The following is a 23,507-nucleotide window of genomic DNA, read 5'->3' on the forward strand; positions in this document are numbered from 1 at the left end:
AGAACTGATCATCGACTTCAGAAAGAAGGGAGGAGAACTCATCCTCACCCACATCAAATAAAACTGATGTGGAGAGAGTGAACAGCATCAAGTTCTTTGGAGTGACAATATCCAATGACCTATCCTGGACTTCCCAGGTAAATGTGACAGTGAAGAAGGCACAACAATGCCTCTTCTTTCTCAGGTGGCTCAGGAAATTTGGCATGCCCATAAGGTCCCTCACCAACTTCTATAGATGCACCATTGAAAGCATTGTGTCTGGGTGCATAACGGCCTGATAAGGCAACTGCTCTGTCCAGGTCCAAAAGTGACCACAGAAGGTGGTGTGGACAGTCCAGACCTCCATGGAAGTCAGCCTTCCATCCATTGACTCTATTTATATGGCTCACTGCTGTGGAAAGGTGGCTAACATCATTAAAAACCCATCGCACACTGATAATGACCTCCTACAACCTCTTCCATCAGGCAGAAGATACAGAAGTCTGAACACACGCACAAGCAGGTTCAGGAATAACTTCTTTCCGGCCATCATCAGACTGTTGAATGGGGTCTACCCTCAAATAATGTAACCTGTATGTCTCTAAGTTTTTTTTGATCTGTACCATCCCTTGCTTGCTGTGACCTGCCTGTACTGCTTGTAACCAAAGCTTTTCACTATATTTCAGTACACGTGACAATAAAATCATTCAATCAATCAATGACTAACTAACTGAGGTCAAGCGGGAACTTCCTGGTTTTGTCCGACTCACTACACAAAATAGATGAGAGATTTACAAGTTAAATTGTCAAGCTGACATGTAATGCCAATGTGCTCCCATCTGTCTGTCATGTGCATGAGCTTTTGACACTTAATTAAAAATTGCACATCTCAAATTCAATTCTTTCAGCATGAAATTCCAAGGTTCAATCATTATTTATGTTATTTAATTAACAATTGTGGATCCCTGAAGTTTTTTTGGCCAAACAAATCACCAGAATTAGATTGTGAACATGTCTATTTAGTTTTTATCAAATAAATTAGGCAGTTTGGAGCCAGGTGAATTATACAACCTGGAGAGATAAGGTTTATTTGATCAATTATTTCACTAACAAGAACAAGAGAAAACTATCAGATCCCTTGGCAATTGCTCTGCCATTCAATTAGACAGTAGTTGGTCTTGACTTTCAACCTTTTTACTTGCTTTTGATCAATCTCCCTTGATACCTTTATCCAATAAAAATCTATCAATCACAATTTCAAAACTTTCAATTAACCTCTAACACCTGCTGACACTGGGAGCTATATGTTTCAGAATAACAGGATTCTTGATATGAAAATGTGATTTCTAATTTCACCGGTGAATAGTCTCACTTTAGTTTTAAGCTGGAGTCTTCTTGTTCTGAATTTCAGCCCGACCAGAAAAATTTATGCACTGAGTTTTACTGTGGTTGAGGGTGGTGTGGGCCTACTGCTCCCTTATCCCTGGCAGTAAAGTCAATCATAAGTCTGTTGACCGTGGAAAAACATAGGTCATGGGCTGACTTAACAAGTTAATTGCAACCTTAGGTGAAGATAGCCCCTCCTACTCTCCCGCCCACTCTATCAGTCAAGGCATAATAATTAAAATTGAGATCAAATTTGTCCTGTAATTTAAGATGAAGCTCCCCTGTGCCCAGTACCTTCATTCCCAATATTACCATTTTATTCAGAGATAAAGGGGACTGCAGATGCTGGAGAATCCAAGATAACAAAGTGTGAAGCTGGATGAACACAGCCAGCCAAGCAGCATCTCAGGACACAAAAGCTGATGTTTCGGGCCGAGACCCTTCATCTGAGAGCCATTTTATTATTGTTGGTTTGTCCTCAAAGTTAGATCAGCTGGAGTTCTCCTCTCCTGCGCGCGCCCCACACACACACACACACACACACACACACACACACACACACACACACACACACACACACACACACACACAGCCTCATAGCTGATGGACAAGCATCATTCTATTCCCCAACAGCTGCCTACCCCAATCGTGGACTAAGGTGAATGAGGGCATTTTGGTCGGGGAGGGGTTATAAACTCTTGAAGGGATGGAGTTAATGCAGGGTGAGGAGTTGGCTTTGCAAGCCAAGGAGAAACACAAAATGGTGGGTGAGGAAGGGTAATATCTTGGTGGTATTGAATGAATCTAATCATTCAATACCACCAAAATATTACCCTTCCTCACCCACCACTTTGTGTTTCTCCTTGGCTTGCAAAGCCCAACTCCTCACACTGCATTAACTCCGTAGTGGGCACATGGCACCCCCAAAAAGAGGAATGTGATATAGTGGGGGCAGAAACAGGTCCCCGGTATCCATTACTTAACCAGAAACGGGCACATTTGGCCTTTTTCATTCTTCATTCCTCCAATGCCAAACAACAAGATGTCATTCTCACCTCTCCCTCTGTGTCCTAACTTTTGTTGCCTATTTTTGTTTCATTGGCATTATCATGTGAAATGCTTCTCTGAGTGTTTCTCTCTTCTAAGTTGCAAATATATCTTAAATGTAGTTTTCCACCATTCTACAGTTAAAATGATGTTTCACTGCTAGTTTAAGTATTAACTGGATCGCAGAAATTTACAGTATCTCACTTTCCTCAGTACGTTCTGGAAATCCTTCACCCCATCCCGGTCACTCTTTCCTATCTCTCACAATCTTCAGGCATTTAAAACTTGAACTTGCATTGTCCAATTCAGTTTTTGATTTCACTTCTCTTCACCTATAACCTTTCCAATGTTTGCTGTTCCCTGCTATTTTCCTCACCTTGGGCCTTTTGGACTGTCTACTGACCACTTTGCAGGGATTAAAAAATGAAATAGGCAAATATCCCTAGAGATTCTCTACTGGTTTAAATGGAGAAATCACCCTACTACAAAAAAATACCTGCTATATATGAAAGATTAATCAATTCTCTCACATACAATGGTGTAATGGTATTTTTCAAAAACTGAACAATCTAAAGCTCATACTCATACACCCCTGGCCATCATAGTGAGGGAAAACCAAGAATTTCTATTTCCGTAGATTATTTGCACTTTCAACACAAAGCAGCACACTATTTTAGCAAACATTGCAACTTCAAACATACGTAATAAAACATATTTACTTTTAGGAACAACATTGAAATCAAAAAAATGCACATTTTTCCGTGTTTGTTTTAAATTATTCATTTGGCCCAAAGAAGCAAATCAAATCATAGTTCTGACCTACAGTTTTCCTGGATCTGATTTGTTCCCAAAATAAAGAATCTCCATAATTTGTAAAACTGTTCTCTTTTTGCCTTCAGTTTAACATAATAATGGCTGCATACTGTTGCAATCTACTGTAACCGTAACATTTCCTAGCAGGTTGGCTCACCACTGAGACACTAACAGGTGCTGTCTCCTGAAGGACATCTTTACACTCAAACCTTCTATCCAAGGACACTAGAAGATGTGAAAATCTTGTGCACCTTCAAGGGAAACATCTTTATCATATTTAACAATCTTTAAAATATTAGCAGCGTTATCTGAATGTTGTTCCAATGCTGTTTTTTTAACTTGTGGCTTTTTTAAGCTTTGATCCTTTTCACAGAGTACAGTCACCTCATTATGCTGGAGCATGACTGTCATTTTTCAAAATTCCAGGGTATGCCAGAAATTGTAGAACAAGCTTTATAGATATTTTGATCTGGGCAATAATTAAAGGTAAGGCCATGCTCATAAATAATGAGTACACTGTACCATACTGCTCTCTCCTTACTTTATTGGTCTGAAATTGTGTCAAGAAATTAAGATTAATACTGCATAGAAAACAAACCCTTGAGCCCTTAGTTCCTCCTACTTGTCCTTCCAAATATATGTTTGATTGTACATTGAAAGTTACAAGTGAACCTGCTTCCACTACCTTTTCAAGAAGTGAATTTTCACCGTCTTAGTAATGTACATTGCGTAAAAAGTAAGTCTAAGTTGCACTTCTGGTTCTTTTTGTTCAATGGTCTTAATTTTTTTCAGTTCAATTTAAATTGGTGTTAGAATATTAAATGTTCATGCCATCACTCCTACCATATGGTTATAGTTGCTTTATATTTTCAACAAGACAGTAACAACACATGGACCAAAGAAAAGCAATAAATTCACAAACCGTAGAGGGCTCAAAGTCACCTGCGTTTGGGTATATAGGCATCATTTTAGTATGGCCAGGCCTATATATGCTCTTGGTCTGGGATGGTCGATGGTGCTGTTCAAGATGATCTTTGGAATGGCACAGCCAAAATAAAACAAATAACATCATCATCAATACCAAATGTGTGCATCACACCAACACTCCTACCCTTCAGCAAAAAAATCATTTAACGGGAATATGAATAAATTACAAAAAGAAAAGGGAGCAATAGTAATGAGTCAAATATGCAGACGTCTTCATAAAATTCCTTTTACATCGATAGGAAAGACTTTGTCAAGGGATATGCTGACCTTTTCTTACTGCTCCTGCCTACAGCTGCTGGTTAATGTCACTCGTGTGATTTAGAGAGTGTGAATGATGTAGGCTTTTACACAAAGTTTAAAAAGGCAGAAATCACACATTAAATATAAATGTCTATGTGTGCAGCTTTTGGCTTCTGCTCACTAAATGGATAACTGAAAAAGTAGAGAAGGGGAACATCCTCTTTTCTCTCCACATAAACTCATAATGTTAAGTTCTTTGAATTTTGTTCAGTGAATGCAATTTTGCGAAATATCATAAAACAAAGAAATGCAGATGCTGATGATGTGAAAAAAACAGAAATTGCTGGAGAAACTCAGCAGGTCTGGCAATATCTGTGGAAAGAAAGCAGAGTTAATGTTTCGGGTCCAGTGCCCCTTCTTTAGAACTGTGAAAAAGAGTCACTGGATCAAAACATTACCTCTGCTTTCTCTCTATACAGACTGCCAGATCTGCTGAGTTTCTCCAGTAATTTTGGTGTTTGTTTACAAAGGATCAGTTCTCTTTTGACAATTTCCATGTTTCTTCCAGGGCTTTTTAAATATAGGCTTTCACCATTCCCTTCAGTCTGGATGGTGGTGTCTAAAATTCAGCACCAGATTTGGAGCCACATTGGCAAATCCCATTTGGTAGCAGGCCAAACTGATGCAGGAAGTGGGAGTATGGCCATATTCCAGAGGGTGTGCCGCTTGGAGAAGTGCAAAGGTTACAACATATTGCATTAAGATACTTTGAATTGCTGCTGTGACAGTGACATGTCACTTAGCAAAATACCTCTGAGGCTGCCCTCTATTTGTAAACCTAACTTGCCCAAGTCTTCAAATTAATATCATAAGATTTTAATTTAATCTGGCCAATACAGGCTTGCTCTAAGGTATTGTCAACAATTACAGCCTCCCTTCCCTTCTGCACAGTTTTAAATCAAACAAATTCAATTTGGGTGACAATTTATCACTTTAGAGAGCAATGAGAGACTCTTATGACCACGTGTGCTACAGTTATTTCGCGAATATTCTTCCCCCTATTTTCCGAAGATTCTCAGTCATGTCATAGATGCCCAGGCTCACCAGTACTCATTTTCTGGGAATGCTAGGTGCCATGAGAGGTCCAATTTGGTGTCCATTGAGAGAGTGTAGACCAATGGGGCCAAGTTATGCCAAACTGGCAGGCTCATTAGTGTGCATCACGTGAATGGCAGTTAAAAATATACACAGCAGACAGACTATGGAGGTCATTCAGCATACAATGCTATCTGCTCATCCAGCTCTACACCTTGTTGTCTCGGATTCTCCAGCATCTGCAGTCCCTATTATCTCTGATATAAATGAGTCAGTTTCTGCTTTACTAGAAGTAATACAGTCTGGCAAATAGAATATATTGTGGGAAACTGTAAAATTACCCACTTTGACAAGAAGAATGAAAAAGCATATTATCTTAATGATGAGGCATTGCAGAGTTCTGAAATGTTAAGAGACCTGAACATCCTACTGCACAGATTACAGTCAGTTAGTATGTAGGTGCGGCAAGTAATTAGGAAAGCAGTTGCATGTTCAATTCCAACTTGGGTGTCTGTGTGGAGTTTGCATGTTTTCTCCATGACTGTGTGTGTTCCTGCCGGTTGCTCGTTTCCTCCCACAGTTGAGGGTTTACAGGTTGGATAAATTGACTGTTGAATTTCCCTGAAGTGCCCAAGGGATGTATGGGTTAAGTAGATTAGCTGTAGTTAATGCAGGGTTATCGGGGTATGGAGGCAGGTGTAGGATGTTCTTCAGAGGATTGGTTAAGACTTGATGGGCCGAATGACCTTTATCTGCACTGTATGGATTCTATGCTGAGTCCCAGGTTCCAGTCCCACTAGCTCCAGAGGTATGCAATAACATCACCTGAGGGTGGAATCAAACCCAGGTCCCTGGTGTTCTGAGGCAGCAGTGCTAACCACTGAGCATCCGTGCTGCCGTGACTAAGGAAGGATTTCAGTACGTTAGAAACAGTCAAGAGAATGGAAATGGGCACATTGTTCTTTGAGAAAGATTGGACAGGGTAGGCATGATTTATCTGGAGTTTAGAAGAGGAAGAAACTGCTGGAATGAAACATTAAAGATTTTGAGGTAGCTTGACAGGGTGCCTGTGAAAAGAAAGTTTAACATGGGAGAATCTAGCCACTATTTTTTAAAAAAGGTCATCCTTTTAAGACAAATGAGGAGAAATATTCTCTCAGACAGATGTGAAATTTTAGAACTCTGTTTCTCAAAGGAGGTGGAAACAATCTTTGAAATTTTTTAAAGCAGAGTTAGATAGATTCTTGCCAAGAAAGAGGGTGAATGTTGGCCTACTCCTTTGAATTCATATATTTGTGTACATGGGAAAGTTAATTTGGTACCACTGATTTTATTTGATTTATCATTGTTACATGTACCAAGATACAGTGAGAAGTGCTGTTTTGTCTGCTATCGAGGCAAATCAAAGCTTACATAAGTACATCAGGGTAACAGAACAGGATGCAGAATATGGAGATACAGCTACAGAGAAGATACAGAAAAAGATCAACTCTGATATATTCTGTTCTTGATGAAAAAAATGGCAGCACTTTGGCTCAATAATTAGCACCGTTGCCTTACAGCTGCATGGACCCGGATTCAATTCCAGCCTCGGGCGATGATTGAAGTAGAGTTTGCACATTCTCCCTGTGTCTGTGGGTTTCCTCCCACAGTCCAAAGATGTGCAGGCTCAGTGGATTGGCCATGCTAAATTGCCCGCAATATTCAGGGATCTGTAGATTAGGTGGTGTATAGGACGATGGGTGTGGGTGGGATGCTCTGAGGATTGGTGTGGACTTGTTGGGCCGAAGGGCCTGTTTCCAAACTGTAGGGATTCTATGATTCACAACAGTGGTGTCATTATGAACCTTAGTGCAACTAAGGTTCTGTTTTGGCCTTGTTCAGCTTTCAGTGTGAAGTAGAAGACCCACCTTCATGCTCTTTAAGAAAATCACCCATTATTTCAGTCCTGCTGCTGGCCACCTTCTCAGCAGTGCCATTCCTACAGGAGCTCATGCCACAATGGCCTCACTCTGCTCCCTTCGCCTCCAACATTGTGAGATAGCATAGGTGGTAGCACTGCCACCTCAGAGTCAGAGGCTGTGATTCAAGTCCCACTCTACGACTGAAACAACTTTGGTTGGTGTCATACTGCAGTACCAAACTAACCCCTATTCTGCCCTCTGAGGCACAGATAAAATATCCCATGGTCAATATTCTTCTCTCAAGCAACATCACAATATCTGATTATCAGTTCAGTTATCATTTCGTAGATATCAACTAAATATAACATCGGTATTTGAACCTGATTAAAATAAACAACTGTATTCTCATATCTCCACCAGGACTGAAGTTAACTGCTCTGTTTCTTTTCTCATGCTAACCTCTTCCTTTAAAATCTCAACAAATTTCCAGAAAATAAACCTTCTGCTGTGATATCTAGCAAGCCTCTTCTAAAAGCTCACTCTTCTGAACCTGTATAAGACAGTCTAAGATCAGAATCATAATCTCACAATAAGGAGTCACTCAATTAAGCTAGTAATGATGAGGAATTTCTTCTCTCAGATGGTTGAGAATCTGTGGAATTCTTTACTGCAGAGGGATGATGGTTGTGTCATCAAGTATACTTAAGGCTGAGATAGACAGGTTTTTATTCAGTAAGAGAATTGGGGGTTATAGGAAAATGGCAAGAAAGTGAAATTGAGTATTATCAGATCTCAGTGAATGATGGTGCAGTGATAGGCTGAATGGCTTACTTCTGCCCAGAATCATGTGGTCCTGTTCGACATTTTCCAACATAGCCATAAACATTCCCTAGAGACTCCCATCAGGAATATGGACACACAAACATCCAAATGATCATTAAATATATGGTAATATGTACTTCCATTAGACCTTAAGGAACTCTATGCTAATAAATTTGATTCACAACACTTATATATTTCTATCTCTGTTAATGGTGACTGCCTTGGCAGGAACTGACCTGGAGGACTGACAGTCAGCTGGAATCAAAGTAACATTAATCACATTATTATAGTGCATTCTGACAGTCAATTCAATTCAATTTAACTATGCTCATCAATTCAACTCTCGATAATCTCAACAACATTTCCAAGTTAGAAACTTGGGGTTCAAGAGGCGGAAGGAAAATCACGCTGGCACTTTTCAAAATTATTATCTCATGTCACTTCTGCTGGCATTCCCAGTAAAATAATTATGAATTTTATTTGTGCCCTGCATACAAGATGATGCTCCGACTGTCTCACTAAAAAAAAGACAAAAAAATAACTATGGCACAGATCATCGCAGGTCCCCAGAATGAGCTACTCTCATTTTGATTTGCACTGTTTTAATTGGTAGGTGCAGGCTAAGAGTGAGAATCAAGAAGCTACAAAGATGGGAGCGGAAGCCTGGAAATAAATTGTGAAGCTAAGTCCAGGAATCTGAGAGAGGAGAAAAAAGAATGGGGAGGGTAAAATCACCAGAAGTCAAGGTGACCGACAATACACTTGAAAGCCTAGAACAAGTTTGGGGCCAGGCCAAGACTAGATGAGCACATTCTTAAAATTTCACAACTGTATGATAGATCAGAATAATTTGCAAAGAATATACTTTCAGTCAGATTTTAACACCAAGAACTGACCTCAAATTTATAGCCTAGTATATGAACTTATACAGTATGAATAAATATTTCTATTATCAGAAGCAATTCTTTAACGCTCCTATTTGAATTGCATTTTCATGAACGAATGTTGTGAGCGAAGAAAAGATTTCTACGAAGTCCGTATCATTTCAACATCGAGGATTCGTATTTTTCAAAATGCTTTTTTCCCCTTCTGCAATGAACAATGTTTGGGTTAGGAAATTATGTACAGGTTTGAATTTACTGACTACATTTTCACTTCATTGCAATGTAGTGGAAGAAGCAAGGCAAAATGGAGATTTACTACCATTTCAACATGCTCTGTCCATAGTTTTGCATGAACCTCCTGCATAATCAGGCTTTGAATGATGTCGCAAAATTCATGCTATGCATTGGAGAATCCTCCTATTTTGGTAGGGGTGTATTGGATCACCTTCTCTTATACAGGTGACCTGAATCTGTGTTGTGAATCAACTGAACATTGCACTGATTGGCAGTGGACCAGCTGTGACCTGTTTTATACACCTGCCATAGCTGGAAGTTTCTCTCACCATGATAAGTAAACAGAAGTGATAATTAACCAGTGATAATGGGAACTGCAGATGCTGGAGAATCCAAGATAATGAAATGTGAGGCTGGATGAACACAGCAGGCCCAGCAGCATCTCAGGAGCACAAAAGCTGACGTTTCGGGCCTAGACCCTTCATCAGAGAGGGGGATGGGGTGAGGGAACTGGAATAAATAGGGAGAGAGGGGGAGGCGGACTGAAGATGGAAAGAAAAGAAGATAGGTGGAGAGGAGAGTATAGGTGGGGAGGTAGGGAGGGGCTAGGTCAGTCCAGGGAAGACGGACAGGTCAAGGAGGTGGGATGTGGTTAGTAGATGGAGGTGCGGCTTGGGGTGGGAGGAAGGGATGGGTGAGAGGAAGAACAGGTTAGGGAGTCAGAGACAGGTTGGACTGGTTTTGGGATGCAGTCGGTGGAGGGGAAGAGCTGGGCTGGTTGTGTGGTGCCGTGGGGGGAGGGGACGAACTGGGCTGGTTTTGGGATGCGGTGGGGGAAGGGGAGATTTTGAAGCTGGTGAAGTCCACATTGATACCATTGGGCTGCAGGGTTCCCAAGCGGAATATGAGTTGCTGTTCCTGCAACCTTCGGGTGGCATCATTGTGGCACTGCAGGAGGCCCATGATGGACATGTCATCTAAAGACTGGGAGGGGGAGTGGAAATGGTTTGCGACTGGGAGGTGCAGTTGTTTATTGCGAACCGAGCGGAGGTGTTCTGCAAAGCGGTCCCCAAGGCTGGACCACACAACCAGCCCAGCTCATCCCCTCCACCCACTGCATCCCAAAACCAGTCCAACATGTCTCTGCCTCCCTAACCTGTTCTTCCTCTCACCCATCCCTTCCTCCCACCCCAAGCCGCACTTCCATTTCCTACCTACTAACCTCATCCCACCTCCTTGACCTGTCCATCTTCCCTGGACTGACCTATCCCTCCCTACGTCCCCACCTATACTCTCCTCTCCACCTATCTTCTTTTCTCTCCATCTTCGGTCTGCCTCCCCCTCTCTCCCTATTTATTCCAGAACCCTCACCCCATCCCCCTCTCTGATGAAGGGTCTAGGCCCGAAACGTCGGCTTTTGTGCTCCTGAGATGCTGCTGGGCCTGCTGTGATAATTAACCAGTTCATTCTTACCTGATCGGCATGCAATGTCCACATCTTTTTCAAAGTCAGTCTGTTTAAAATAAAATAGCAAAGTCAGTTATTTTGAGACGACATCAAATGAAGGAAGTACCAATCCTTAATTTAAAATAAACTCAACTTAATTAGCCTAATTTACATTCACTCAATGGTGAGGAACAATTTGGAGCAAAAACAGAAAGTGCTGGAAATACATAGCAGAGCGGATAACATCTGTGAGGACAGAAACAGTGTCTTGAGTCAAATATCACAGTTGTCAGTATGACTCAAACTCAAATTTGCAAAACCCGAAATGTTAGCTCTGTTGCTCAACTGCAGTTACCACAAAGACCACAAAGTTGTATTTCCAACACTACTTCTTTTAATTTTGAATTTTCACTTTATTACAAGCAGAATGCATTAATGTGCTGTCAGAACTTTTACAACCTTGTCTAATGTCTGACTTTTAGCAGAATGCTATTACTTTTGAGGGAAGAAGGTCAGCCAAAAGAAAACTAGGATATAAGGACATTGGATAATTCCAACCTGACCAGAACACACTGCTCAGCCAGATATGAGGTATCTTCATGTTAGATTCTAACTATACATTTTGCAATACTAATAAAAATAGTGGGCAAATGCATCTCAATATTAATACTGAAAGTACATGTACCAGGAACTAACAACAAACCATTCAGAGAAAGACAACAATATTTTTTTCAATCAAATCAAATCATGTAAAAGGATTCACTTAGATTATTCTGTTTGTGAGGCAATCACATTCCGAGGTCCAGCGTAATGCTCTCAAAATGATGAAAGCAACATAAGTACACCAAACAAACAGCTCAATATTCATGGACAAGAACTCCTTGTATAAATACATGAAGAGAAATAAAAGTTTTTGTACTTTTCAACATCTAATTTAAAATCTAAAGGCCACACCCTATGTTTTAGATTTGCCATTTTATGGTTAGTTTTGCCACCTTTTCTCATAGTGAAACCACACTAGAAAAGTGATACTATGATCAATGATTATATTTAACCAGGATTCTAGTATATTCTTCTGAATGTAAATGCAATTTACATAACCAGGATGGGTAAACAATAAACATGTGTTCTATATTTTAAAATAAGACTATATGAAAATAATGTTAATTAGAAATCTAATATATTTGTCGGACTCCTACCACTTGCTGCTGAATACAGATCATGGGACTACTACACCACACGGTGGTGAGCTGGTAGTGACTAACAGGAGTTTAAAAGAGTATGTACCTTAATACAAAGGCATTCTCCTTTTCAAATCGAAGATGTAACTGCACAACAACAATACAAAATAACATTGTGCCACAATACATCTATATGTAAAGCAACAGATTTACATGTTTCTGAAACCTGTCTTTGGTTTCTATCTATGCACACATTAATCATTGCTGGAGAGAGCTGCATATTTTCAAAATATTGGACAGGGGCACTCTGCTTGAGTTGCATTTTAGAGTGCACCCTAGTCAGAACAGGATTTGGTTCACATCTGTTTTGATGCATAGTTGTGCTATTTGATGTTTGTATTTGATGCAGTCTTGCTCTGGCAATTTCGGTTGGATTCCGTATGCCACCATTCAGGTAGTGTACACAAACATATTGTTGTGTATTCAGATGGATTAATTGATTGCTGTCATGTCTTCCATAAACAATTTTCATTTTTTTGTTTTTCAATAATGCATCAGGTAATCCTGAATGTACTGACAAATGACAACAGAAGTTTTTCCACACTTGTCTGTCGCATAGGAATTCTGCAGCAGAGGGAACAGTCACATTGAGTTCTGTCAACCTGGGATGAAACTTGGCAAAGTGCTAATTGTGTTTTGTTTGACAGTTCCTCATGGTTAAGATATTATTTCTTGATTAAAGGGAGCCAGCATGGCTTTGTGAGGGCAAGGTCAAGCCTTACAAATCTTATTGAGTTCTTTGAGGAAGTCACGAAACAGGTTGACGAGGGTCGAGCAGTGGATGTGGTGTACATGGACTTCAGCAAGGCATTTGATAAGGTTCCCCACAGCAGGTTCATTCATAAAGTCAGGAGGTATGGGATACAGGGTGATTTGGCTATCTGGATTCAGAATTGGTTGGCTGACAAGAGGCAGAGAGTGGTTGTAGATGGTAAGTATTCTGCCTGGAGGTTAGTGCTGAGTGGTGTCCCACAGGGCTCTGTTCTTGTGCCTCTGCTCTTTGTAGTTTTTATAAATGACTTGGATGAGGAGATTGAGGGGTGGGTTAGTATGTTTGCCTATAACACAAAGGTTGGAGGTGCTGTTGAAAGTATCGAGGGCTGTTGCAGTCTTCAGCGAGACATTGACAGAATGCAGAGCTGGGCCGAGAAATGGCAGATGAAGTACAACCTGGATAAATGCGAAGTGATGCATTTTAGAAGGTCGAATTTAAATGCTGAATATAGGATTAAAAGCAGGATTCTCGGCAGTGTGGAGGAACAGCGGGATCTTGGTATTCAAGTGCATAGCTCCCTCAAAGTTGCCACCCAGGTGGATAAGGTTGTTATGAAAGTATATGGTGTTTTGGCTTTCATTAACAGGGGGACTGAGTTTAAGAGCCATGAGATTAAGCTGCAGCTCTACAAAACCCTGGTGAGACCACACTTGGAATATTGTGTCCAGTTCTGGTCGCCCTATTATAGGAAAGATGTGGAGGCTTTGGAGATGGTGCAAAGGAGGTTTACCAGGATGCTGCCTGGACTGGAGGGCTTGTCTTACGAGGAGAGGTTGACTGAGCTGGGACTTTTCTCTCTGGAGAGGAGGAGGTAGAGAGGTGAACTGATCGTGGTGTACAAGGTAATGTGAGGCATGGATAGAGTTGATAGCCAGAGACTTTTCCCCAGAGCAGGATTCACTGCTACGAGGGGTCATAGTTTTAAGGCGTTAGGAGGAAGGTATAGAGGAGACATCAGAGGGAGGTTCTTCACCCAGAGAGTTGTGAGCGCATGGAATAGTTTACCAGTGGTAGTCGTGGAAGCGAAGTCATTAGTGACATTTAAGCGACTGCTAGACATGCCCATGGGCAGCAGTGAATTGAGGGGAATGTAGGTTAGGTTATTTTATTCTTGGATTAGGATTATTCCACGGCACAACATCGTGGGCCAAAGTGCCTGTACTGTACTGTACTTTTCTATGTTCTATGTTCCATGAACAATACTTACTACTTTTCTATTAAAACTGGAATAGTGTGGTGATGACAATGGTATGGCTCATTCACCATTTCTCATACATCATATTAAAAGATCTTGTATTGAGATCCGTTATCAAAAGCAATTGTCTGTGGCACTCAAATAGGGTGGAGATTGAAGTAATTTTGACCACAATAGCTGTACCTGAGGCAGCATGTAATAACAGATAATGGGAAAGTTGAAAAAGTATCATTTCAGCCCGGAAGTGATCTTTGTGGAGGCTGAAGATGTCAGTGTGGATCTGGTTCATGATTGTGTAGGTACTTCCAATGCAGTTCATTTTAGTTGATAGGTGTGAAGCTTTGACACACCTTGTATTTCCTCACGGCTTTTCTGGTGTCTTGGTGGCTACCTCATTGGTACGCTATCTTTTTGGTTCAGCCAATTTCCATGTTTGCCTGCAGCAACTGTTGGCGGCTTGCAGGTCACATGGAACCTGGGAAGACAACTTAAATATGATACTTCGAGATATTTTGAACTGATCTCTAAAGAGCCAAAATGGTCTTACGGTCTTTGGAACATCCCAGAAGGACTCTAACCAGTCCACCAATCACAGCAATCAATTGTTGTTTTAATACAGGATTTCAAAGGGAATGAAGTATAAAATATGTGGGCTTTGCTGAAACTATACAAGGCAATAGACAGGCCTCGACTGGAGCATTATGAACAGTATTGGGCCCCTTATCTGAGGAAAGATATGCTGGCTTGGGCGGCAGTCCACAGAAGACTCACCATCAGATAGAGTGACTGTCTTAGGTTGACTATATTTGGTCTGTACTCGTTGGAATATACAGGAATGCAACACAAACTTACTGAAACATACAAGGTTCTTATGGAACTTGATAGGGTAGATGCAGAAAGATTGATTTCCCCACGGCAAGGTTTAGGATCAGAAGCTGTTTCACATGTGGAGATATTTCTCTTGAGGATTGTGAATCTGTGGAAATTTCTACTGCAGAGGGCTGTCAAGGCTAGGTGTTTAAGTGCATTCAAGGCTGAGACAGACATTTAATCAGTCAGGGAATCAAGGATTATGGGGAAAAGGCAGGAAGGTGGAGTTGAGGTTGTCAGATCAGCCATAAATTCATTGAATGGTAGAGCAGACTCGATGAGCTGAGTGCCCTACTTTTGTCTGTGTTTTATGGTCTGATGGTTTCCTACCATAATGTGTGGCAGGAAGATTACCAAATCTGCAATGTGCAGAAGGCTTTCTATTTAATGATAAGGAAATATTCTTGCAGATAGAGTCATGGAGTCCTGTAGCACAGAGACAGGCCCTCAGGACCACGCTGAACATCCATACTAATCCTCTTTCCCTGCTCTTGGTCCATATCCATCTAAACCTTTCCCTTTCATGTATCTGTCCAAATGCCTTTTAAATGTTGTTAATGTACCTGCCTCAAGCATTTCTGCTGGCAGCTCATTCCATATGCATATCACCATTTGTGTTAAAAAGTTGCCCCTCAAGTTCCCATTTATTTTTTCCCCACTTACCTTGGGCAGATACCTTCTACTCCTCGGTTCCCCAACACCGGGAAAAAAGACCGTGTGTACTTACCCAATGCGTGCCTCTCGTGATCTTATACACTTCTATAAGATCCACTCTCAGTGTCCTACATTCTAAAAAAAAATGTGCGAGCTTATCCAACCTCTCCCTGTAACTCAATTCCTTCAGTTGTGGCAACATTCTTGTACATTTTTTCCACACTCTTTCCAGTTTAATAACATCCTTCCTATAGCAAGGAGACCAAAACTGAACACAATATTCCACATGTAGCTCACAAATGTCCTGTATAACTGCAACATAACTTCCCAACTTCTATACTCAATGCCCTAATAAATGAAGTCCAGTGTGCCAAAAGCCTTCTTCACTACCTTGCCTACCGTGACTCCACTTTCAAAGAAATGTGTAACTAAACTCCAAGGTCCCTTGGATGCAAGAGGTTAGAGAAAAAAATTGCAGGGGCCCTGGCTGATACAAATTTGCATCATAGCTTGCCACAGATGAGGTCCAGGAAGACTGGATGGTAGTAAATGTTGTGTCCTTATTCAAGAGGGGCTGCAAAGAAAAACCTGGGAACTGTAGACCAATAAGCCTTACATCTGTGGTAGGTACATTACTTAAGAAGTTTCTGAGGGATAAGGTATGCATGCATTTGGAAAGACTGGGTTAGATTAGGAGTAGTCCGCATGACTTTGTCTGTGGGAGATTATGCCTCAAATTTATTCTTTGATGAAGTGAACAGGAGGGCTGATGAGATGAAATTCCTACCTTGATTTGACTTTCCAAAATGCAACACCTCACATTTATTTATATTAAACTCCATTTGCCATTCCCACTATTCAAGGTCCTGTTGCAATTTCTGATAACCTTCCTTACTGTCCACAATACTGCCTATTTTGGTGTCATTTGCAAACTTATTAATCATGCCTTATACATTCTCATCCAAATCATTGATATAGATAACAAACAGTAATGGACCCAACAGAGACTCCTGAGGCACACCACGAGTCACAGGCCTGCAGTCAGACAAGCATCCTTCCACCAATCGGGGCAGCACGGTGGCTTAGTGGCTAGCACTGCAGCCTCACAGCACCAGGGACCCAGGATTGATTCCAGCCTCGGGGGACTGTCTGTGTGGAGTCTGCACATTCTCGCCGTGTCTGCATGGGTTTCCTTCGGGTGCTCCGGTTTCCTCTCACAGTCCAAAGATGTGCAGGCTAGGTGGATCAGCCATGCTAAATTGCCCATAGTGTTCAGGGTGTGTGGGTTATTGGGGGATGGATCTGGGTGGGATGCTTCAATGGGTAGTGTGGACTTGTTGGACTGAAGGGCCTATTTCCACACTGTAGGTAATCTAATCTAATCTATTACCCTCTGCTTCCATCAAGCCAACTGTGTAACCTATTTGCCAGCTTTCCCTGGATACCTTCTAGATCTAATCTTCCAGAACAGCCTGCCATTTGGAACCTTATCAAAAGCCTTACTGAAATCCATACAGACTAAGTCTACTGTTGTGCCCTCATCAACCCTCCTGTTCACTTCATCAAAGAACAAATTTGAGGCACGATCTACCACGGACAAAGTCATGCGGACTACTGCTAACCTAACCCAGTCTTTCCAAATGCATACATACCTTATCCCTCAGAATCTTCTTAAGTAATGTACCTACCACAGATGTAAGGCTTATTGGTCTACAGTTCCCAGGTTTTTCTTTGCAGCCCCTCTTGAATAAGGACACAACATTCACTACCATCCAGTCTTCCTGGACCTCATCTGTGGCGAGCTATGATGCAAATTTATATCAGCTAGGGCCCCTGCAATTTTTTCTCCAGCCTCTTGCAGGTGTCTTGGTTACGATTATGACCAGGAGATTTATCCTCTTCGTACATTCTACTACATCCAACATCTCCTCTACTGTGATATTGCCAAGATATCGCCACTAACTTCCTCACATTCCCAAGTCTTCATGTCTTTCTCCATGGTAGGCTCAGAGGAGAAATATTCATTGAGGACCTTGCCGAGCTCCTGCGGTTCCACACATACATGTCAACTTTGGTCACTGAGGGGTCCTATTCTCTCTCTAGTAATTGTTTTTTGCTTAATATACTTAAATAATTTCTTTAGATTTACCCAAATCTTCTCAGCCAATGCTATCTTATGTTCCCTTTTCACCCTCCTGATTTCCTTCTTCAGTAAACTCCTATATCCCCTGTACACCTCCAGGGACTTCCCTGATCTCAGCTGCCTGTACCTCAGCCATACCTTTTTTTTCTGGTCAAAGCCTCAATATGTCTTGTCACCCAGGGTTCTCTACTCCTGCCAACCTTGACCTTCATTCTCACAGGAACATGTAGATCTTGAACTCTAGCTATCACCCTTTTAAAGGCCTTCCACTTGCCAGACGTCCCTTTACCTGCAAACAAACTACTTCAATAAACCCCTGCAAGCTCCTGTCTAATTTCATCAAAATTTGCCTTTCCCCAATTCAGATCCAGGGAGATGTATGTGATTAGATAGATGATTTAGAGTACTTTTGACATGGAGGTACCGGTGTTGAACTGGGGTGGATGAGGTCCAAAGTCACAGGACGCTAGGTTATAGTCCAATAGGTTTATCTGAAATCACAAGCTTTGTAGCACTGCCCCTTTATCAGGTGAAGTGAAGAAAAGTACACAGGTACAGAATTCATAGGCAGAGAGATCAATGGGCAGCAACCAAACGGTCATACAAATAGTGTGAATGGAGTATTGACAGGCTGAATAAAAAGTCTCAGTGGGTGATCAGAAGTGTCAGATAGTGTGAGTGAAATGTCAATGGCTGAATAGTAAGTGAAGGGGATGACCCATAATCCGACAAATTGAGGCAGTGATAATTACAATATATTAAAAATAAGTTGGTGCTGGATACAAACCAAACGGCTAGAATAAATGAAATGTATAGGAGTCGTATGCTGAGGGTCTAGCTAAATTAACAAGTAATCAAAAACTGTATAAAATAATTAAGGTAGACAGATCATAACAAGTTATCTAGGGGATGGTGTCAGAACAGAACAGTAAGGAAGATTTTACAAATACAGAAGAAGTATGATGGGTTATATAGCTCACGACATGAACCCAAGTTCACAGCTAAGGGCATCTTCATGGCTTGGAACTTGGCTATCAGTTTCTGCTCAATGATTCTGCATTCCAGCATATCTTGAAGGTCACCTTGCAGGATGCTTACCAAAGACCAGAGGCTGAGTGTCCCTGACCGCTGAAGTGCTCCCCGACTGGAAGGGAACATTCCTGTCTGGCAATGGTTGCACTGTGTCCATTCATCTGTTGTTGTAGCATCTGCATAGTCTCACCCTATACCATGCCTTGGGGCATCTTTCCTGCAGTGTATGAGGTGGACAACATTGGTTGAGTCACATGAGTATCTGTTGTGTATGTGGTAAGTGGTGTTCCCATGTGTGATGGTAGTGGCCAAGTGTTTGATCTGGCACTTCTTGCAGAGATTGCCGTGGCGGGGTTGTGTGGTGTTGTGGTCACTGTTGTTCTGAAGGCTGGCTATGATGGTTTGTTTGGTTTGGTTTGGTGGCCATTTCAAGATGAGAAGTGGGGGCATAGGGATGATCTTGGTGAAGGGCACATTAAAGGCTGCGAAGAACACGGAGTAGTTTCTCTGCCCCATGAAGTAGTGGATGATGAAGGGTACTCTATTGATCGGGTCCTGTGTCTGTCTTCTGAGGAGGTCACTGCGTGTTTTTGCTGTGGCACATTGCAACTGGCGGTCAATGAGTTGAGCATTGTATCCCACTCTTACAAGGGCATCTTTCAGCATCTTTAGGTGGCTGTCCCTTTTGTCCTTGTCTAAGCAGATCTTGTGTATATGCAGGGCCTGTAGGGTTTGCTGCCCTTCCAATAAGTGCAAGAAATCCTGTGTTCATCTCCTGTCTGCTTGCAAGATATACAGATCTATCTGAATTAGGAACAGTAATTAAAGATGTTTGGTTGCATGAGTTATGGTACATTTAGTGTCCGTTGCCATAGCTGGTCAACCTGGTTGGCACTGTTGTATTCTTGTTGACTTCTCTAAGGTTATGGAATCCCCGCCCACAAGACAGTTATATGTGGCACATTTGTGAAATGGCAGTAATCATGGGTGATTTTAGTCCACATATAAACTGGAAAAATTTGATTGGCAATATTAGCCTGAATAAGGAATTCAGGGAATTCTTCAGGGTGGCTCAATGGTTAGCACTGCTGTCTTACAGCACCAGGCGCCTGGGTTCGATTCCATCCTGGGCGACTGTCTGTGTGGAGTTTGCACATTCTCCCCATGTCTGCGTGGGTTTCCTCTGGGCACTCTGGTTTCCTCCAACAGTCCAAAGATGTGCAGGTTAGGTGGGTTGGCCATGCTAAATTGCCTATAGTGTCCAGGGATGTTCAAATTAGGTGGGTTAGACATTGGAAACGTAGGGGAATGGGTCTGGCTGAGATGCTCTTCAGAGGGGCAGTGTGGACTTGTTGGGCCAAATGGCCCTTTTCAATGATTTTATGATGAACAACATATTTTGAAAGCTACCTGACAACAAGTTACATAGGACCTGGCATTATGGGAAGAGACAGGATTACTGATTGGCCTCAAGAGTTAAGGCACCTTGAGGTAGCAGCAACCACAATATGGTTAACGTTTGAAAATGAATATATAACAGTACTTCTCAATCTAATTCCCAACTCTTGAATACAGAATAAAAACCAAAGGAAGAGGAGGCAGGGTCACTGGACCCGAAACGTTAACTCTGTTTTCTCCTTCATATTTGCTGCCAGACCTGCTGAGCTTTTCCGGCAACTTTGTTTTTGTTCTTGAATACAGAATACAGCCTTAATATGTACATTTGCAAAATGCCCTCTGCAATTCTATACAGAATGCACTGTTCTTTTTTGATTCACTGTTATCAAAGCATTTTATTTTTAATATATAGAAGAGTCCAAGCTGGACAATTAGCAAACCATAGGATTAATGAAGTTTACAGTATTTTTGTTTTAATAAAATGATGAATGTTGGTGCTGAAAAGATACATCAAGTAAAAATCATTCTTCTGTCATTATCACTTACAAAACCAAATCCTGAAAAATGTTGAGATTGAAGAAATGTTGATGAGATCACTGTGGTAGGCTAAATATCAAACAACGACGAATCAGAATACATAAAGGAAATATTTGGCTTGGTGATGTGGTGCAATGATAACAACCTCTCTCTCAATATCAGTAAAACAAGAGAACTGATCACTGGCTTCAGAAAGAAAGAAGAAAAGCACACCCCCGTCTACATCATCAGAGCGGAGGTTGAAAGCGTTGATAGTGTCAAGTTCCTAGGAGTGACAGTAACTGATAATCTGTCCTGGACTTCCCATGATGATGCAATGGTCAAGAAGACACAACAACATCTTTTCTTCCTCAGGCAGCTTGGGAAATTTGGCATGTTCATAAGGACACTTGCCAAAGAAAGCAAACTATCCGGGTGCATAATGGCCTGGTAAGGCAACTGCAATGCCCATAAGAAACTACAGAGGGTTGTGCGCATAGCCCAGACCATTACTGAAGCCAACCCTCCACCCATCAACTCCATTTACATTTCTCACTGCAGAAAGGCTGCCAAAATCATCACAGATCCCTTCCACCCCAGTAATGCTTGCCTACATCCTCTTCTGTTAGGTAGAAAACACAGAAGCCTGAACACACACACCAACAGGTTCAAGAAGAGCTTCTTCCCTGCTGTTATTGGACTGATGAATGGACTCTCTAACTTTAAATAATGTTGCTCTTGTTAATGTTGATTTTGCTTCGCACATCCTGTGCAGTGTAACCTGTATACTTACTCTGTACAAGCACTGTATGATCTGTACGTCCTTGCTTACTATGATCTGCCTGTTTTAGTTTTCTATGATTCACATCTCAATTTTAAGTGAGTGTCCCTTATTCTGAAACTATGTCCGCTAGTCTGAGACTGCCCCACAATGAAAACATCTTCAAACAGTTTGCTGAATGACACATCTTAAAATTCTGATGAATTATTCTGCACAGCATTAAGGACAGTACAAAGTAATACTTTCCCGATAAATTCTGCTTGTCAGCTTTCATGCTGCATGTAACAGTTTGGAGAAATCCTTTGGCTACACATTTTACTACTACCATTTCAGTTTTAAATCACATCAAAAGACCTGCATATCAAATAAATGCAAAGTTTAAAATTTTAACAACTGTTATCATTAACTGCTGTAAGTTAATACCTTACAAACAACTGCACAGTATATTGAGTTCTGAGGTTGTCCTGTGCAATATAAATCCCTCAATTAACATTTAAAACAGCTACAAAAACAGAACCCATTGAAAATGCTGGGCAGATCTGGCAACATTTATGGGGAGAGAAAGGAGGAATTTTACCTCACCACCTAAGAATGAAAATAACAGTGGCAGAGGGACAAAAAATGCCAAGCAGAATCCATGCAGAGGCAGCAGACAATGTGACTGATTAATAGTCCAATGTACAGAATTAAAAGGACATCCAGAAAGGAAAAGGTTGGAGTTTTGATCATTTGATGAGGGCTGAGCAGCTACAGAACTCTCTATAGAAGGGGAGAATGGACGGCAGAAGCAAGAGGGGTAGGCCTGTGCATTGTTTGATGACAGGTGTCACAGGGCAGTTTCAGATGAGTGCCAGTGGATATTTGAGAATGCCAAAAAGCCAATCAGTGTGATATACCATGGCACCAAACACCATGAAGTCTTCTTGAGCTGCTGACTGTCTGCCACCAATTGAATGAAGGCAGCTTCCCTGATCTGCTTTTCTCTGAGGATGTGGTGTCCATTCCTTTTGTGTTGGTAGATCAGAGCTGGGGTGAGGGGGGGTGGGGTGACTTTGGGCATTTGATCCAGCAGTAGGATGGTGGGATTGCGTGGATACAGGGTTAGTAGAGAAAGGGTGAGTTGGAGGGGGGTGGTCTGGACATCACTGGTGAATCAGGAAGTCAACATAAATGTTAGGCAGGAATTAGAATAGGCTTTGATCCTCTGATGTTACCTGGTTAATTAGTAAGCTGTAATCGGTTAGAATCCTCAGATCAGAAATTCCAAATCAACGTTGGAGATGTTTTTGAAGGGTTCCAGTGCTAGGTAACTGCTTCAAGGAAATTATAACTTCCCAGGCAGTCCTTGCAGAGTCAACTGCATCAGGATTTCTGCATGGTCCTGCTGCTCAGCTCCAATCTGCACTGCTGCACAGCTCCAATCTGCGCTGCCGTAATGCCACCTCTCCACTGGGGTTATTGGGCCAATAGTAATGTATAGCTCCTAGTTCTATAACTCTTCACCAATGTTAAGAGTGCCTTTCATACCTTGTATGTTAAAAAAAGGAAAGTATAACAAAATCAATGAAATAACTTAAAAAACAATCCCTTAAAGGGGAATTGTAACCAAAATCAAACCCGCTAGGAAACTTATCAATTAAACTAACATCTGCTGCGGACTATGTAGTTCAGCCCCTGTAGTGCTTATAGACAGTGGGAAGCCTCAAGTTACGAGGATACTTGGACATGGATGTAAGAGAGGCAGCCTGTACAGGTTAATGACTTCCCCACCACCCCACATTCTGCCTAGATCTGCTAATGGCCACTTGACCACTACTCATACATATGTGCAAACCAAACGAGCATGGTAACTACATAACAATCCCATGAAGGGTGCTGCAATGAAAACAAAAACAAACATGGTTAAAGCAAAAACTTCAAGTGAAATTAAAATATTATTCCCGGGGCTGGTGATGCCCTCAAGCACCTGACATGCTCACTGGTCATGGAAGGCATCAAAGCACCTCTTCATACTACACAGATGCTCAGTAATGAGTGTCGCTCGTGGGGATTTCCTTTACTTTAA

General features: G+C 41.6%; 1 protein-coding gene across 17 annotated transcripts in view; it reads right to left on the reverse strand.

Moving 5' to 3' along the window:
* Positions 1-23,507, reverse strand: part of adgrb3 (adhesion G protein-coupled receptor B3) — a 1,393,543-nt gene that overhangs the window by 66,561 nt on the left and 1,303,475 nt on the right. For 14 of the 17 annotated variants that reach the window (XM_059645517.1, XM_059645509.1, XM_059645512.1 and 11 more), the window contains 2 exons: positions 10,865-10,904; positions 4,168-4,257 (listed from right to left, as the gene is read on the reverse strand). In XM_059645517.1, the coding sequence (XP_059501500.1) occupies positions 4,168-4,257; positions 10,865-10,904 (130 nt within the window). The remainder of the gene's footprint in view (positions 1-4,167; positions 4,258-10,864; positions 10,905-23,507) is intronic. The other 3 variants (XM_059645519.1, XM_059645524.1, XM_059645522.1) reach the window with 1 other exon arrangement.

The sequence above is a fragment of the Stegostoma tigrinum genome, chromosome 4, assembly GCF_030684315.1.
Source record: "Stegostoma tigrinum isolate sSteTig4 chromosome 4, sSteTig4.hap1, whole genome shotgun sequence".
Classification (NCBI taxonomy): domain Eukaryota; kingdom Metazoa; phylum Chordata; class Chondrichthyes; order Orectolobiformes; family Stegostomatidae; genus Stegostoma; species Stegostoma tigrinum.